Raw genomic sequence first — 16194 nt, 5'->3', positions numbered from 1 at the left:
CCCGTGTCCTCACTAAGCAGATTAGCTTCCAGGTGACTAGGAATGTAGGCATGTTGCTTTCCTTCATAGAAGAATGTGCGGTGACTAACACAGTAGTTTTGCACTGGTCACGATGGCAGCGCTGGGTTTTCATCGTGTTGAAGTAGAGATGATCCTGAACGTGGAGTAACGCTCCGTCAGAGCTGCGCCAGATCAGTCAACGGCTGTTCAATTAGTGCTGCTGTGTTAAAACAGGTAAAGCAAGCCGGGCGGTGGTGGCGCACGCCTTTAATCCCAGCACTCGGGAGGCAGAGGCAGGCGGATCTCTGTGAGTTCGAGGCCAGCCTGGTCTACAAGAGCTAGGTCCAGGACAGGCTCTAAAAAAGCTGCAGAGAAACCCTGTCTTGAAAAACAAAAACAAAAACAAAAAAAAAAAAAACAAAAAAAAAAACAGGTAAAGCAAAGACTTTTTTTTTTATATCATTACAGTTGCGATAGCTGCTGGCCGGAAACTGGCCCATAGGCTTTTTGAATGCAAGAAAGATTCCAAATTGGACTATGACAACATCCCTACCGTGGTCTTCAGCCACCCTCCTATCGGGACAGTGGGGCTCACCGAAGGTAGGTATTTTGAAATGACGGTCATTTGTGGTTCCTCGTCTAAACTTTTGTTGGCCAAAATAACTGTGTCCCAAGTTATACCAACCCTTTTGTTTAGTCTGAAGTCATAGTTCTCAAACAGTGAGTACTTGGAGTGTTCCTGCTGCCCGTATGTCTCTGTGTCCGTTCTCTCTCTCCCCCCTCCTCGGTGTTTATATTTATATAAGTTAAAAATAGCCAAAAGAATACGAAGGACTCCTCTGTCCTTGCTATTTTTGCCTTATCATTTTTGCATCCTATATAGCAGTGGTTCTTAGACCCATTTGAGGGGCAAATGACCTTTTCACAGAGGTCACCTAAGACCAATGGAAATGTCACATATTTACATTATGATTCGTAACAGTAGCAAAATTACAGTCGTGAAGTGGCAGTGAAAATAGTTTTATGAGCCGGGCGGTGATGGCGCATGCCTTTAATCTCAGCACTCGGGAGGCAGAGGCAGGAGGGTCTCTGAGTTCGAGGCCAGCCTGGTCTACAAGAACTACTTCCAGTACAGGCTTAAAAAAAAAATCTACAGAGAAACCCTGTCTTGAAAAACCAAAGGGGGGAAAAAAAGAATTTCATGGTTGATGGTCACCACAACATGAGTAACTGTGCTAAAGAGTCACAATGTCACAGTGTTGGGAAGGTTGAGAGTCACTGCTGTATACGCATCCTACGTCTGTGTTTGTTTGTTTTTTGAGACAGGGTTTCTTTGTAGCTTTGGGACCTGTCCTAGAATTTGCTCTGTAGACCAGGCTGGCCTCGAACTCACAGAGATCCACCTGCCTCTGTCTCCAGAGTGCTGGGATTAAAAGTGTGTGCCACCAGTGCCCAGCCTACATCTTATTTTTTAAGAACAAGGGTCTTCACTTACATAAACATAGTTTTGAGATGGGAAAACTTGAATAAATAAAGTAGTATTTAAACTTCAGACGTCATGCATATTTAGCCATCTACCTCAGATATCATTTAGAACACGGTCCCCCAGCCGCAGTCCAGAGCTCAGTCCAGCACAGTTCATGGCGAGACTTTGGTCTCTTTTCATCAGAGACACATTCCTCAGCCATTGTGTGTGTGGTGTGACGTGGACACTTAGTCTGTAGACTGCCCCTTATTTTAGTACAGTTGGCTACTTCCTTCTTGCTTTTTGATTCAGGTTGTATTTCTGGACAGTACCCTCTCATAGCTCTGTGGAAGAGTTTAGTTTTTGATTGGTGCTTTTTGTATGTGCATTGTAGATGAAGCCGTTCATAAGTATGGGAAAGAGAATGTGAAAATCTACTCCACCGCCTTTACCCCGATGTATCATGCTGTCACCACAAGGAAGACAAAATGTGTGATGAAACTGGTTTGTGCTAACAAAGAGGAAAAGGTACTGGGGAAATGTTCTCTCTTCCATGGGTTTTGGGGCTCTTTCTATTAGAAACAAGATTCCGGTCCTTTTTAAAAAGGAGTGTTGCAAAAAAGAATGGCTGTCTTAAAGATAAAAAATCAGGAGGAAAGATTAAAAACTTGTCACTGGCCACTAATCCAGAACAGACCGGAAGCTCAGAGATGTTGGTGAAAGGGGCCTGGAAAGATGACCCAATGGGGAGGAGCCCTGGCTGCTCTTGCAGAGAACTGGCTTCGGTCCCTAGCACTCACTTCAGTCAGGAGGCTTTGGCCACCTGTAACTACAGATAGCTCTGCGGGGATCCGGAACCCTTTCTGGCCTCCGAGTGCACCCCACACATGTGCGCAGAATTCCACACACATAAACAGAAATAAAAATGAAATAAATCGTTAAAGAATAGAGTGGTAAATGTGTCTTAATATAAGACAATTTAAAACTTAACGTAATAAAACAGTAAAGCAGAAGTTTAATCAGCCATTTCTTTGAAGGTTACTGTCTCTCGGCTTAGCTTCCTGGGGATCTGCCAAGCGGGTTCTGGTGTTGTGCGGGATTTTCTGTGTGTGTCCCCAGTAAATGTCCCCACTTCTCCCCCACTGTCGCCGCTTCAGTGAGTGTTGTGTGGTTTCTCAGTATGGCTTTGATCTGCATTTGAGTGGGTCTTATTCTAAAATTTAGAAAGTAGGTTTAGTTTTGGGTCCTCCACTTCTCAAGCTGTTTGTTCTGATTGAATTAAATCTTGAGGGGCTTGGTAAAAAGGACATGGCCCACACGCAGTGTTTCTTTCTCTTGGGTGTTTGAGCCTGGCTCTTACCACACAGCCTGGTTCGTACTCCCTGACCTTTGTGCGGCAGCCTCCCAAATTGTGAAATCCAAAGCCACATGCTGCCAGGCCCTAGCTGTGGTGTCACGTGACAAGGTGTTGCCTTATGTTAGGAGCCGGCCCAGCAGGTAGAGGTGCTTGCTTGAAGGCCTGATGACCTCAGGTTGACCCCCTGACCCCGCAGGATGGCAAAAGAGAACTGACTGTTCAGGGGGTTCTCCTCTGCCCTCCATCAACATCCGGTAGCAAAGTGACCCGGCCACTCTCTCACAACTGGGCCTGCTCACGCTCTGTCTCTGCCCCCCCCCCCCACAGCGAACTAAACATAAATAAACATTTATTTTAAAAAGTTACCTGTTCTTAATAATTATAAGCTGTGTGTGTGATTTGATGGGCGTCAGCAGCAAAAGCCACAAGACAGAGTCTGGTTTTTCAGTGCAGCACCTCACACCAGCAGAGGAGGGGGTTGTGGTAGCAAAACACAGCTCACTGCCCGGAACAGTCCTCGGTGGCCTGCGATTGCCACATCGGTTAAGTCAGCAGGATTCCTGCTCTCTTCGTGTTTGACCAGGGTCTCACTCCGGCGCCTGGGCTCCCATGTTCCTTTATAAGTGAAATTCAGGTGTTCTTGCTGCTCTTGCAGCAGAAACAGGGATTGACTTGTAATTGTGTAGTTCCTCCCAAAAGTAGATAATCTTGTAACTGTTGAAGAACGCGACGGAGCTACTGGTGTTTAGAGAGCAGGGGTCAGAATTGACTGGGTCAGGAAGGGACGGGTCTGTAGCTCTCTGGTTAGTGAATTAATTCCCTTAGCTCTTAGGAAGGAGAGAAGAAAGCCAGGCATCGTGCTGTAGACCATGATCTCGGCACTCAGGAGGCTGAAGCAGGAGGATCAGGAGTTTGAGGCCAGCCTAGGCTATACAACAAGATCCTGTTAGGAAAATAAGGAGGGAAAAAGAAGTTCATCAAACAGAGAGACATCACGTTCAAAGAGAAGCACTTGGGACAGGAGGGAAGCAGGAGTAAGAGATGCTTGGGGTGCGCTGTAGGGAGCCACTGAAGCAGCGCTGTACAGGGCCTCATAGGTAAACCTGCACTGACTTTGGATTGGAAATAGCAGAATTTTAGACTGGTTTTGGTGGTGGTGGTGGTGCTGGTGCTAGAGGTTGCAGGGGCTCGGGCATTTCCAGCCAAGTCTTCTGCCCCTGAGCTATCAGATTTCTCTCATGAATATGGAACTAATAAAAACCTGACATTCGAAACTTCTATCTTCCCGCAGGTGGTTGGAATCCACATGCAGGGGATTGGCTGTGATGAAATGCTTCAGGGCTTCGCCGTGGCAGTGAAAATGGGGGCCACCAAGGCCGACTTTGACAACACGGTCGCCATTCATCCTACCTCTTCAGAAGAGCTGGTCACGCTCCGCTGAGGGCCAGGGACTTGTATGGCTGCAGTCAGACCAGTAGACCTCTGAGAAGAACTGACGGATCAAGTTTACTTCCTGTTCCAGCGTTCTACATTTATTTTGATCAGGATCTTCTGATGGTGTAAATTTTTAGTTTAAAAAAAAAAGAACTTATTTATCTAATTGGAAATTTGTTTTGTTAATCTGGGGTTGGTTTTCATTTGATAATATTTCACAGTAATTAATATTTTTAATTTTTTTATCCCTGTGCTAGTTCTGTTTTTCTTGCTTCAACCTCATTCCAGGTATAAACATATATGAAGTACAGTGAAGTTAATGCATCCGACGAATGAATATAGCTGGCTTTTTTTTTTTTTTTTTAGACAGTGTCTCTATGCAGCCCAGGGTGGCTTCAGACTTAAGAACTTCTAGCTATGACCTCATAAGTGTTGGAATTATAGGCATGCATGGCCATTTTTGGCCTAGCTTGTTAGTTTATATGATGGTAAGTCTCCATCTATAAATATGCAAGTATACAGAATATGTACGTGTTTTTGAATCTGCTGTTTTTGTTCCTTGTATTGCAAAGCTGCCCTGAGGATGTGACCTCTTGCTAATCTCATTTTATTCTTTGCTCTGTTTTAAATGATTTAGAATGGTTTGCATTGCTTTTATGAAATGAAGTGCATCGAAGTCAGGAGGCTGTTGAATCTGTGAGAAAGCCTCGAGCTGATTGTGCTTGCAGGAGGGGCAGGCTGAGCCGCTTGAGGAGTCCTTCCTTCCGAGCACCCACGGTTCAGTCAATCATTTCAATATTTCTGTGGTTTTTGTCATTTTATTTTTTTTTTATGAGAACTGTTCCAAAAATTTGAAAGTCACTGCATTGCCTTATAAAATTTATTATGAACTTACTTGCTATCGGTTTGTTTTCTAAGCATTCTCACACTGAGAGAACAGATACCAACACCTGTTGGAGAAGAAGTTGCCGGGGTCTAGCCTCGGTTCAGGTTCTGAGGCGGGGAAGGGGCATCGGCGCAAGGAAAACTTCTGACCACCAAGTGGATTGCATTCAAGTGGCCCTGGTAGCTCAGGACGATTTTGTTTATACTTAGAGTTTTTCTTACCAGGATTACACGAACAGATTTATTATTGGCTTCTATTTTTGACTTTAAGAAATACATCACAATTGAAGGAATATTCAAACCCCAGACAGTTCTTTCATGTCTATAAGATATATTTTTATGCAGCTCCCTTTTCTACAAGAGGGTCCCATGTCTCCATCTCACCGGATACCAGCTTTTGGGCATCTACACATGTGCACCATTACTTAGTTTTGGTTTTCCCCTTGGACACACATCATATGCATATACATACACGTTACACACTACCCACGACAAATACTTAGGAAACAACAACAAAACATTGTGTACATATGAACTCTTAGCTCTGATAATAACAGTGGAACTGCTAGGGGGTGTGTAAGAAGGTACTGAAGATGAAAGAAAAAAAGCTGCATGTTTTTATTGAGGGGATAGAGCCAGTAGCAAAGGAGTAGGGGGGGAGATAAATGTTCTGGGCCAAAAGATTGAAGGAATAGTTTTATTTATTTACAAATTTAGGTGCTGGAAATTAAAAAAAAAAAAAGATTCGCGCGTGCGTGCCAAGTGCATACACTACCAGTTAGCGACCCCTTCTGCCCTAACTGGATATCTTAACACCTTTGTTTTTCATTTGGACGGTACGCAAGGGTCTGCGTGGTTCCTCGGGTGTACAGCCCCAAACTTGAGGACTGGCTACAACCTCCCAGCCCCATCTTCCTTTCCACATACTCCGCTTTCCAGTCACACTGGAAGGATGGTTCCTGGAGTCAGCCACCACCCTCCAGGAATGTAGATCAGGCTGGGTTCGAACTCAGAGATCCAACTGCCACTGCCTTCCAAGTGCTGGGATTAAAGGTGTGCACCACCACCGCCTATTTATAAAGACAATGCTTCTGAACATGTATATTCATTGTTTAATATTTAGTGACCGTGGTCTGTGTGCCAGGCTGAGTGATGGAGATACACAGTGCTGAATCAGTTTCTGGAAGCTTCTGTCTTTTAGGGATCATTTAGAAAAGCGCTTGTAATAGTGTTCTCTAGAATAGCAGAATTTATAGAATGACTCTCTCTATATATATAGAAAGGGGGGTTAGAATGAGTTACAGGCTGTGGTCCAGATAAGCCAACAAAGGTTGGCTATGAACAGAAAGTCCAAGAATCCAGAAGCTGTTCAGTCAATGAGGCTGGGTGTGGATGTCTCAACTCAGTATTCGCTGGAATCCCAAAGAGATAGGCTCTAATGCCAGTAAAGGAGCAGACTTCCTAGGCAGGCATGAGCAAGCAGCAAAGAACAAAAGTTTCCTTCTTCCATGTTCATTTATAGACCTCAGCAGAAAGCATGGCTCAGATTAAAAGTGGGTTTGCCCAGCTCAAAGGATCTAGATTAAAGGTGTGTTTCTTCCTACTTTAAAGATTCAGATTAGAAGTGGATCCTCCCACTTCAAATTAAGTAAACATCCCTCACAGGTGTGCCCTCCATTTTGAGCTTTTAGTTAATCCAGATGAAGTCAAGTTGAGAACCCACAACAGCCATTACCACACTACTATTTACTAAGAGTTTTTCACATGGGTGGTAGTGGCGCACGCCTTTAATCCCAGCACTTGGGAGGCAGAGCCAGGTGGATCTCTGAGTTTGAGGCCAGCCTGGTCTACAAGAGCTAGTTCCAGAGTACTTAGGGCTGTTACACAGAGAAATCCTGTCTCGGAAAAAACTAAAAAAGAAAAAAAAAGTTTCTCATCATCATGGTAGGAGAGTTCTTTAAAAACAATTTATTACAAGTACTTGTGTGTACACATGCGTGTGCTCAAGAGTGGAAAGAGGATGCCTTGAAGGAGCTGATTCTTTCCTTCTACCAGGTGGGTCCTGAAAATCAACTTGGGTTGTCAGATGTGGTGGCAAGCGCCTCCACCTGCTGAGCCATCTTGATAGCCCAGTAGGAGGGTTCTTCTTTTGTTCCTTTCTTTTTGCTGTTGGTTTTGAGGCAGAGGCTCATGTAGCTCAGGCTAGCCCTGAACTCACAATGCAGCCACCTTGAAATCCTGATCCTTCTGCCTCCATCGCCCAAATCCTGGGATTTTTCAGGCCACACCACACCCGGTTTTATGTGGTGCTGGGGATCACCCTGAGGGCCTCCTGCATGCCAGGCAGGTAGATAGCCACCTCTCATTTCCACTGATCTTGAAGAAGCAAAAAACGTGTTACATGTTGCATCTGCAGAGGACATAGTGACAAGGCCCTGGGTACAGCCTCTAGGAACAGCACTGTAGTGATATCTCATTTGTATTTTAATAAACAAAGCTTGCCTGAAGTTCAGAGAGTGAAACAGCCACACTGGTCAGCCTTACAGACCAGGCGGTGGTGACACACACCTTTAATCCCAGTAGCCACACTAGTTTGCCATAGAAACCAGGCAGTAGTGGCACATACCTTTAATCCCAGCCCTAGAGAGGAATATAAAACGGGAGACAGCTCTCAGACACAATCTCATTCTGAGATTCCTGGAGGCAGGATCGCCATTTCGGACTGAGACAAAGGTAAGAGCCGGTGGCTGGTTGTTTTGCTTTTCTGACCTTCAAGTTGAACCCCAATTTCTGTCTCTGAGTTTTTATTAGTCATGCTATAGAGTGGTGTCTGGCTTACAGCCAGCTGGAGAGTGGGAACTCTTGATTCTACAGTGATAAGGAGCTGCATTCTGCCAATAGCCGTGAAGCTTTGGAAGTGGAGTGTGGACCTCAGACAAATCCTAAGTCCAGCTAATGCCCTGAGCAGAGGACACAGGCTAGCCCCTGGAATCTGTGCTATACTAAGTTTTTGTTGCTTGAGTTTCTGAGTTAACAGTCAGCTATGGCAACAGAAAAGGGACACAACTCTAAACCCCAAGTGCTGTTCTGCTGTTACTGCTCTAACATAGTTGCTAATATGACCACCTCTAGCCACACAGAGCCGTTTAGCAATTAAAATAATCTTCAGTGCAATTTGAGATGGACTGAAGAATTGGGCACATAGCCAGAGAGAGGGCTCAGGGCATAAAGGTCCTTCTTGCGAGGCCTGAAAACTCAAGTTCAATCCCCAGATCCCATGTTATAGGAAGAGAGAATGAGAACAGACTCACGAAAGTTGTCCTCTGACTCCCACACACATAGAGTGATATTCCTGTGTCTAGGTACACACAAATGTAATAGTTTAAAAACTAATTTTTTAAAAAAGAAGGGGAGCTAGAGAGATGGCTCAGTGATTAAGAGCACCTGCTGCTCTTGCAGAAGACTCAGGTTCAATTCCCAGAACTCACGTGGTGATTCACAACCTCCTTAGTTACACTTCAGGGGATTCCATGCTGCCTTTTGGCCTTTAAGGACAGCAGGCATACAAGTGGTGCACAGGCATCTGTGCATACAGAATACCCACACACACGAGGATTGTTCTAACATGGTGTATATCTACTGTGGAGACATTTTGATGTTTTGGTGTGATTCTCTCTCTCTCTCTCTCTCTCTCTCTCTCTCTCTCTCTCTCTCTCTCTCTCTCTCTCTCTCTGTGTGTGTGTGTGTGTGTTTCTGTGTGTGTTTCTGTGTGTGTGAGAATGTCTTTGATAGACGGTTGCCCTGGCTTGGAAGTTGCTGTACACATGAAGCTGATCCTGAACTCAGAGACCTACTTCTACCTCCTGAAGGCTGGATGTCACAACACCCAACTGACATGGTGCCTTAAAAAAATGAAACATAGTTGGCTGGAGGTGTGTCTCTATGGTAAAGCACTTGCCTAGACTGTGTGAGCCCCTAGGTTTAATTCCATAGTAACACACACACACACACACACAAAGTGGTGGAAGGACTACGTGTCCCAGCATTCCACTTCTTAGCATATACCCAAAAGAACTGAAGGAGTATCATCAAATGTAGCACTAATTCTAATTGGTCTTAATAAAAATAAAAGCTCTGAGTCAGATATAGAGAGGTTAATGCTGAAAGATCAGAGAAAACAGAGCAGCCAGACATTAGTTCGTACTTCGACAGAATCCTCAGACCAAAGGGGCGATCCTGTCTCTACGAATCCTCAGACTAAATGCTCTCTCTGTGAAACCTCAGACTGCATCTGGGTTCCTGTCTTCTCGGGCCTTATGTTCCTCTCTCCACCCAGCCACATCACTCCTGTCTCCACCTCAGTGCTGGGATTAAAGGTGTGGGGTCCCTAGTATCACCTTTACGTGAGCTCTGTTTTCTCTTTTAGACTGGATCAATCTCTTGTAGCCCGGGGTGGCCTTGAACTCACAGAGATCTGTCTGCCTCTCTCCCGAGTGCTGGGATTAAAGGTGTGTGCCACTACTACCTGGACTTTATGACTAGAGGCTTAACTCTGCACTCTGGTCTTTAGGCAAATTTTGATCACTACAATCAAGCATATATTGCAACATTATATACCATCAAAAAGCAGAAACAGGCCAAAGTTCAACAGAAAAATAAATAAGCAGAGTATAGTATGTGAAATACTATTCAGCCTTACAAAGGAAGGACATCTCATAATGGGGTCTATGTGGAAGAACTTTGAAGACATTACAGTTAATGAAGGAAGCCAGACATGAGCACTAAGACTCTGTCTTGCCTGTGTCCACTGTCTAGACCCAGGCTTTTGGTTTCTCCCCTTGCAACCCCTTTCACCCCAGGAGTTTTTGTTTGTTTGTTTGTTTGTTTTTGCTTTTTCGAGACAGGGTTTCTCTGTAGTTTTGGAGCCTGTCCTGGCACTAGCTCTGTAGACCAAGCTGGCCTCGAACTCACAGTGATCTGCCTGCCTCTGCCTCCCAAGTGCTAGGATTAAAGGCAATGCGCCACCACTGCCCGGCTTCACCCCAGGATTTTTATATGACCCTAAGTACACAGATCCATAAAATAGGCACAAAAAATCAAACTGTACTGATTAGGAATCATAAGGAATTTCACCTTAAAACAATTGTGTATACATACCATTTTACCATTTATTAAATATGAAAGGATATTTGCACAGTAATGAGGTAGATATGCTTGTTTCTGTCTACATAAAGAATTAAATCTGGCTGAGTACTTGATACTGTAGCACACAGAGCATCTTCAGGTTTTTGGAGTTGGTCGGCATTTGATCTTATAGTTGTCAATAGTAAGAGCCCCATTTCAACACACACACAAGCTAGGCAGTGGTGGTGCATACCTTTAATCCCATTACCTGGGAGGCAGTGGCAGGCGGGTCAGGTCTCTATGAGTTTGAGGCAGGCTAGTCTACAAAGTGAGTGGCAGGACAGCCAGAGCTACACAGAGAAACCCTGTCTGGCAAAACAACAACAACAACAACAAAAGATTGCCACTTCACAAAAAATACAAAGCACAAAGTGATAGAAATATGTTGAGGGCCATTTCTGAAATTGTTGGAAATATAAGCCAGTAGCTCAAATAGCAATTTTTGAAAGCTAGTTATTATTCTTTAACTCTGCTTGTCTCTCTGTATGTATGTGTACATGAATGCTGGTGCCCACAGAGTCTAGAAGAGAACTTTAGATCCCCTGGAGCCAGAGTTACAGGACACTATGAGCTACCAATATTGGTGCTAGAAACCAAGCTCAGGTCCTCTGGAAGAGAGGCATGTGTTTCTAATTACTGAGATATTTCTCTAGCCCTCAGACAGCGATTTTGAAAAGCAAACCCTCCAACACAATATAATAAAGATACAGAAATTTGATAACTATATGCTGAAAAAATGGTAGTAGGAAAATATTAAGACTGTCTTTTGTAATTAAAACATTTCTTTTAAAATATTTTTTAAGATTTAAATTTTTTTAAAATTTATGTGTGTGAGTGTTTTGATGCATGTGTGAATGTGCACTATATGTTTACCTAGTGCCCACTGAGACCAAAGGAGGATGGAGTTACAAAAGGTTGTGAGGCCAGGAACTGAACCCAGGTCCTCTGGAAGAGCAGCAAGTGCTCTTAACTGCTAAGTCATCTCTTCAGCTCTAAATTAAAGCATTGTACTTCTTTAAATGCATTATTCTCTGTCTCTTTGTGTATGTGTATGTATGAGCATGCATGTATAACAGCGGTGTGGAGATCATAGGACAGCTAGAAGGGTCAGTTCTCCTTTTTCCACTGGGTGGGTCCTAGAGACCAAATTCACATTGTCAGACTTGGGGACAAGTTTCTTCACCTGCTGAGCCATCCTCACCAGCCTCTGATCATTACATTTCTGTAAGAGTAGATTGGAAACTGTCATTTATAGCATGCACTAAATTAGAATGAGTCACGGTGTATCGGGTATTGTTGGCTGACAGAGCCAGACAGCGGGTACAGGTGTCAAGTGTCCCTGTGAAGCTCAGGACAAAGGCTACAGCGAAGTCAGGCATTTCCGCCGAGCCCTGCCCAAGATTTCTCAGGCTCTTCCCAACCTTGGTTTCGAGTTAATTGTTGGTCTTTGTACACACAGAAACTTTTTATTCATGCCAAATTTTTCACACACTTCATGGGGTTGCCACCCACACACAGTTAAGCTATATCCTAGCTAGGCTACAGAAATTCTGGGAGTAGATGTGTGGGGATAGGTGGAAGAGGAAAGGGAAATTTTTACCAAATGGACACAGAGGTTATTTAAGACCTTCTTCCTTATGTGAGTTGACAAGGTGGGTAATGGCCAGAGGGAGGGGAGGAAGAGACAAAAGGGGGCAGCAAAGAGGGTTTGTTTTCAAAAAACAAAAACAAACAAACAAACAAACAACAGGGCTTCTTTATATAGACTCAGCTTATGTTGAACACGGTGGCCTCCAACTCATACAGATCAGTTTGTGTCTACCTTCTGAGTGCTGGGATTACCAGCATTACCACGTCCATAAAAAGAGAGTTTTAAAAAATATTTATTTTTTCTTGTGTGTGTGTGTGTGTCCCCGCGTGCACACATGCGCACGCACACATGCACATGTGTGTCATATGTGTGTATACAGGTTCTCACAGAGGCCAGAAGACAGGAGTTAGAGGTGGCTAGAAAACACCTGATGTGGTGCTGGGCATGTTGGCGAACACCTTAAATTCCTGCATTTGAGGGCAGAGGTAGGAGGATCTCTGTGAGTTCAAGGTCAGCCTGGTCTACACAGTGGGTTTCAGGGCAGCCTAAGCTATGTAGAGAGATCCTGTCTCAAAAAATAAAAAAATAAATGTACCGGTGGTCGGAGAAGTTTGGAAATAACCAAAATAGTCCTTTTATAATAAATCAGTTTTAATAAAAGGAGAAATAAGGGAACTTACAGAACCAAGGGTCCAGCGAAGCAGAAGGTAACGCGGGGGACAGAAAACAGGGCTCCTTCCGGCGCCCCATCCTTTTTAAGGGTACCCTACTCCCCTGGGGCAGCCACGCCCCTGAACGCAGGGATTGGGCCAGCTGCCCCAACAAATAAAAACCTGTTGTGGGTACTAGGAATAGAACTCAGGTCCTCTGCAAGAGCATCTAGTGCTTTAAACTCTGAGCCATCTCCCTGACCTTGCAAAGATTTTTTTTTTTTTTTTTTTTTTTTGGTTTTTCGAGACAGGGTTTCCCTGTAGTTTCTAGAGCCTGTCCTGGAACTAGCTCTTGTAGACCAGGCTGGCCTCGAACTCAGAGATCCGCCTGCCTCTGCCTCCCGAGTGCTGGAAAGATTTTTTAAGACAGCAAAATTACTCTTCTTGCCATGGTGTTAAAATAACTGATACATTTGTCCAAATATCTGGAGTGGGGATAAAGACCAAGAATGAAATTGTGACATCACTATGGTCTTTGGGTAGCAGTGATGTCACCTAGATTCTATCCGTTGCCGCAAGTCCTTTTCTGTGGAGAATGTTGAAGATAGAGCAAGCCGCACGTATTTCGGACCAGGAGCTCCATGAGATCTCTCTACTCAATAGCCTGTGTAGCTACCAAGAGCAGGACAGATTTATTGCATTTGAATCGTAGCGTTAGGCAAAAGCACATTCCTTGCAGCTGCCTTCCCAATGGCCAGCTTCGATGCCCTGGGCAGGACCTTACGTTACAGGGGCAACCGGTGTGCCTTCTGTGTGATGAGAAGGAACAGACACACTCAAGAGAGGCTTTGAAGGCAGAATTGACAGAATTTGCTGACAAACTGGTGTCTGAGAAGCCAGATGAAGAATCCCAGCAGGCTACTGGCGCAGCCTCAGATCTGGCTTGTGAGAGCTGATTGCCAAACTTTCAACAATTTTGCAAGCTGGTTGTAAAAACATAACCTATATTAAAAATTATGTAGACTTGTAATTAAGTAAATTGCAACAAAGTAAAATATAATTGATTGCAATTAGGTAAATCTCAATGGAAGCAAAGGTTAAAAACACTCGAAACTTATTTTTGGTTTTTTGTCCTCTGGCCCATTCTGTTGAGGAGATCTCCATCTGCTGTACTTGTTTTCCAGAAATTCCACAGAGTACAGAGGGGAAGATACGGCACACAGCAGTCGCCAGTTCCTCATCCAGGGAGACTGCTGGATCCGTACTTTGAATTAGGTCATGAGAGAGTCTGATTTAGGCAGCTAAACAGGTAATGTCTCTCTTCAGCAACTAAAGGGACATTGAAGAGCAGAGCTGAGGAAGAATAAAAAATATGAAGGTTTTGTTGTGTTTGGTGTGTGTGTGTGTGTGTGTGTGTGTGTGTGTACGTACTCACACCCCTGATCATTTGTGGAGGCAGATGTTATGTTAGGTGTCTTCCTTTATCATCCCCCACTTTCTATTTTGAGGCAGGGTCTCTCGCTCCCTGAATTTGCAGCTCATTGTTTTGCATATATTTGCTGACCAGCGAGGCCTGGGGTTCTGCCTATCTCTGGCCCCCAGCACTGGGGTGATAGACGTGCACCCCTATGCCCAGCTGGGAATAAGTGGGTGCTGGGAATAAGAACTCGGGTCTTCATGTTTGCAAAGCAAATACTTTACTCACAGAACCATCTCCCCCATCCCATGAAAATATCAATTATTGGCCTGGCGGTGGTGGCACACACCTTTAATCCCAGCACTCGGGAGGCAGGGGCAGGTGGATCTTTGTGAGTTTGAGGCCAATCTGGTGAGTTCCAGGACAGGCTCCAAAGCTACATAGAGAAACCTTGTCTTGAAAAACAAAAACAAGAAAACAAAAAAGAAAAAAAAAGAAGAAAGAAAAAAAGAAAATATCAGCTATTGAGTATTTCAAAGTTGAGGGGATCTATGGAATAGAGAAACTAAAATTTAGGAACTATTTTAACTGGTGAAAGAGGTTAGAAGGATCACATAGGAGTAGGGGGAAGGGAAGTTAGCAATCAAGAATGTTTTCATATTTCCCAGATTTTTATCATACTCTTTTTCCTCCTAAAGCAAATTGTTGCCACACTCATACCTAATTCAATAACAATTTGTTTACGTGTGTGTGTGTGTGTGTGTGTGTGTGTGTGTGTGTATAATTTGTGGAGATGACAGGGCCACACACATAGTAAGCACGTTGCCTGTCATTCAGCTAACTACACCCCTAGCCCTCGACAGTAATTTTAAAAAAGACATTTGTCCTGATTAAATCTATCTAAAGAATCAACAGCACACTTTCACACTGCATCAGGTTATGCAATGTCTAATTAAATTACACAGCTACAGCGGCACCCACAACTTCCCTAAACCTGTCGGGGCACATATCTGAGACTCAGTGTGTTTATAATGAGACCAATGGGAGCACAAGTTCAAGGGTTTTCTATCAGTAGCTCACAGAGTTAGGAGAGCAGCAAGCACCACTGTGTATTTCCGCAACTAAGCGGACAACGAGAGCTCTTTCTGTTGCTGCAGTAATGCGGGGCGTGTGCTCAGCTATCCTCAGACGCTCGGTTTCTGCCAACTAAGTCGCAATCCTTTTTAAAAAACCGTTTCTATTCATTTTTACTTGTATGTGCTTAAATGTTTGTGGGTGTCACAATGCACACGGGGAGCCAGAGGGCAACGTGTGGGAGTCAGTTCTCTCCTTCCCTCCGTGGGTACCAGTGATGGAGCAAGAGTTGGGACATTTGACAACAAGGCTCCTTTGACTGCTGAGCCATCTTCCTGGCCCAGGTCTCTTAATTTTACAAGCCATGTAGGTAACGGAGCATAGAAGGTGACTGTGATGGATTGAGAGAAAATGACCCCAAAGGAAGTGGCACCATTAGGCGGTGTGGCCTTGTTTGTTGGAGGAAGGGTGTTATTGTGCTGGTGGGCTTTGAGGTCTCCTATGCTCAAGCTATCCTCTGTGTGGTAGACGGTTTACTTGCTGTTGCCTGCAGGTCAAACAATAAAAGGGATTTTTGTCTGCAGTATGAGAACTGTACATAAATTGTGATTTGCACAACTTAACTATATATAAGTTGTGATTTGCACAACTTAAGTGTTTTGTTTTTGCCACTCTGAAGATATCTGCAAATGACTGTTAAGTAGGTAGGAGACAGCTCAGTCGTTACCAGCACTTTCTGTAGTTGGGCAGTGGTGGTGCACACATTTAATCCCAGAACTCGGAAGGCAGAGGGAGGTGGATCTCTACTATCAATTATGCGCATATGCATGTGCATGCAAGAGGTCAGAGGTGCTGGAGTTACAGGCAGTTGTAAGCCACCTAATGTGGGTGCTGGGAATCAAACTCGGGTTCTCTAGAAGTCTACCTACAATGTGCTTTTTACAAAATTCTTAATTATTATTATTATGAATTTTTCTTGGGTTTTTTTTTTTTTTTGGTTTTTTGAGACAGGGTTTCCCTGTAGTTTCTAGAGCCTGTCCTGGAACTAGCTCTTGTAGACCAGGCTGGCCTCAAACTCCGAGATCCACCTGCCTCTGCTTCCCGAGTGCTGGGATTAAAGGCATGTGCCACCACCGC

The 16194-nt window shown here is 44.2% G+C and overlaps 1 protein-coding gene across 1 annotated transcript in view; it reads left to right on the top strand.

The window, feature by feature from the left end:
* Gsr (glutathione-disulfide reductase) overlaps nt 1-5150 on the top strand; it is a 37269-nt gene extending 32119 nt beyond the window's left edge. Inside the window, exons 11-13 of the mRNA XM_038326551.1 lie at nt 469-600; nt 1860-1993; nt 4114-5150. Coding sequence (XP_038182479.1) covers nt 469-600; nt 1860-1993; nt 4114-4263 — 416 coding nt within the window. The 3' untranslated portion in view covers nt 4264-5150. The remainder of the gene's footprint in view (nt 1-468; nt 601-1859; nt 1994-4113) is intronic.
* Nucleotides 5151-16194: the final 11044 nt, after the last annotated feature.

This window comes from Arvicola amphibius, chromosome 4 (assembly GCF_903992535.2).
Source record: "Arvicola amphibius chromosome 4, mArvAmp1.2, whole genome shotgun sequence".
In the NCBI taxonomy this organism is placed as follows: domain Eukaryota; kingdom Metazoa; phylum Chordata; class Mammalia; order Rodentia; family Cricetidae; genus Arvicola; species Arvicola amphibius.
The sequence above is the reverse complement of the archived record's forward strand: the minus strand, read 5'-3'. Positions and strand labels throughout refer to the sequence as shown.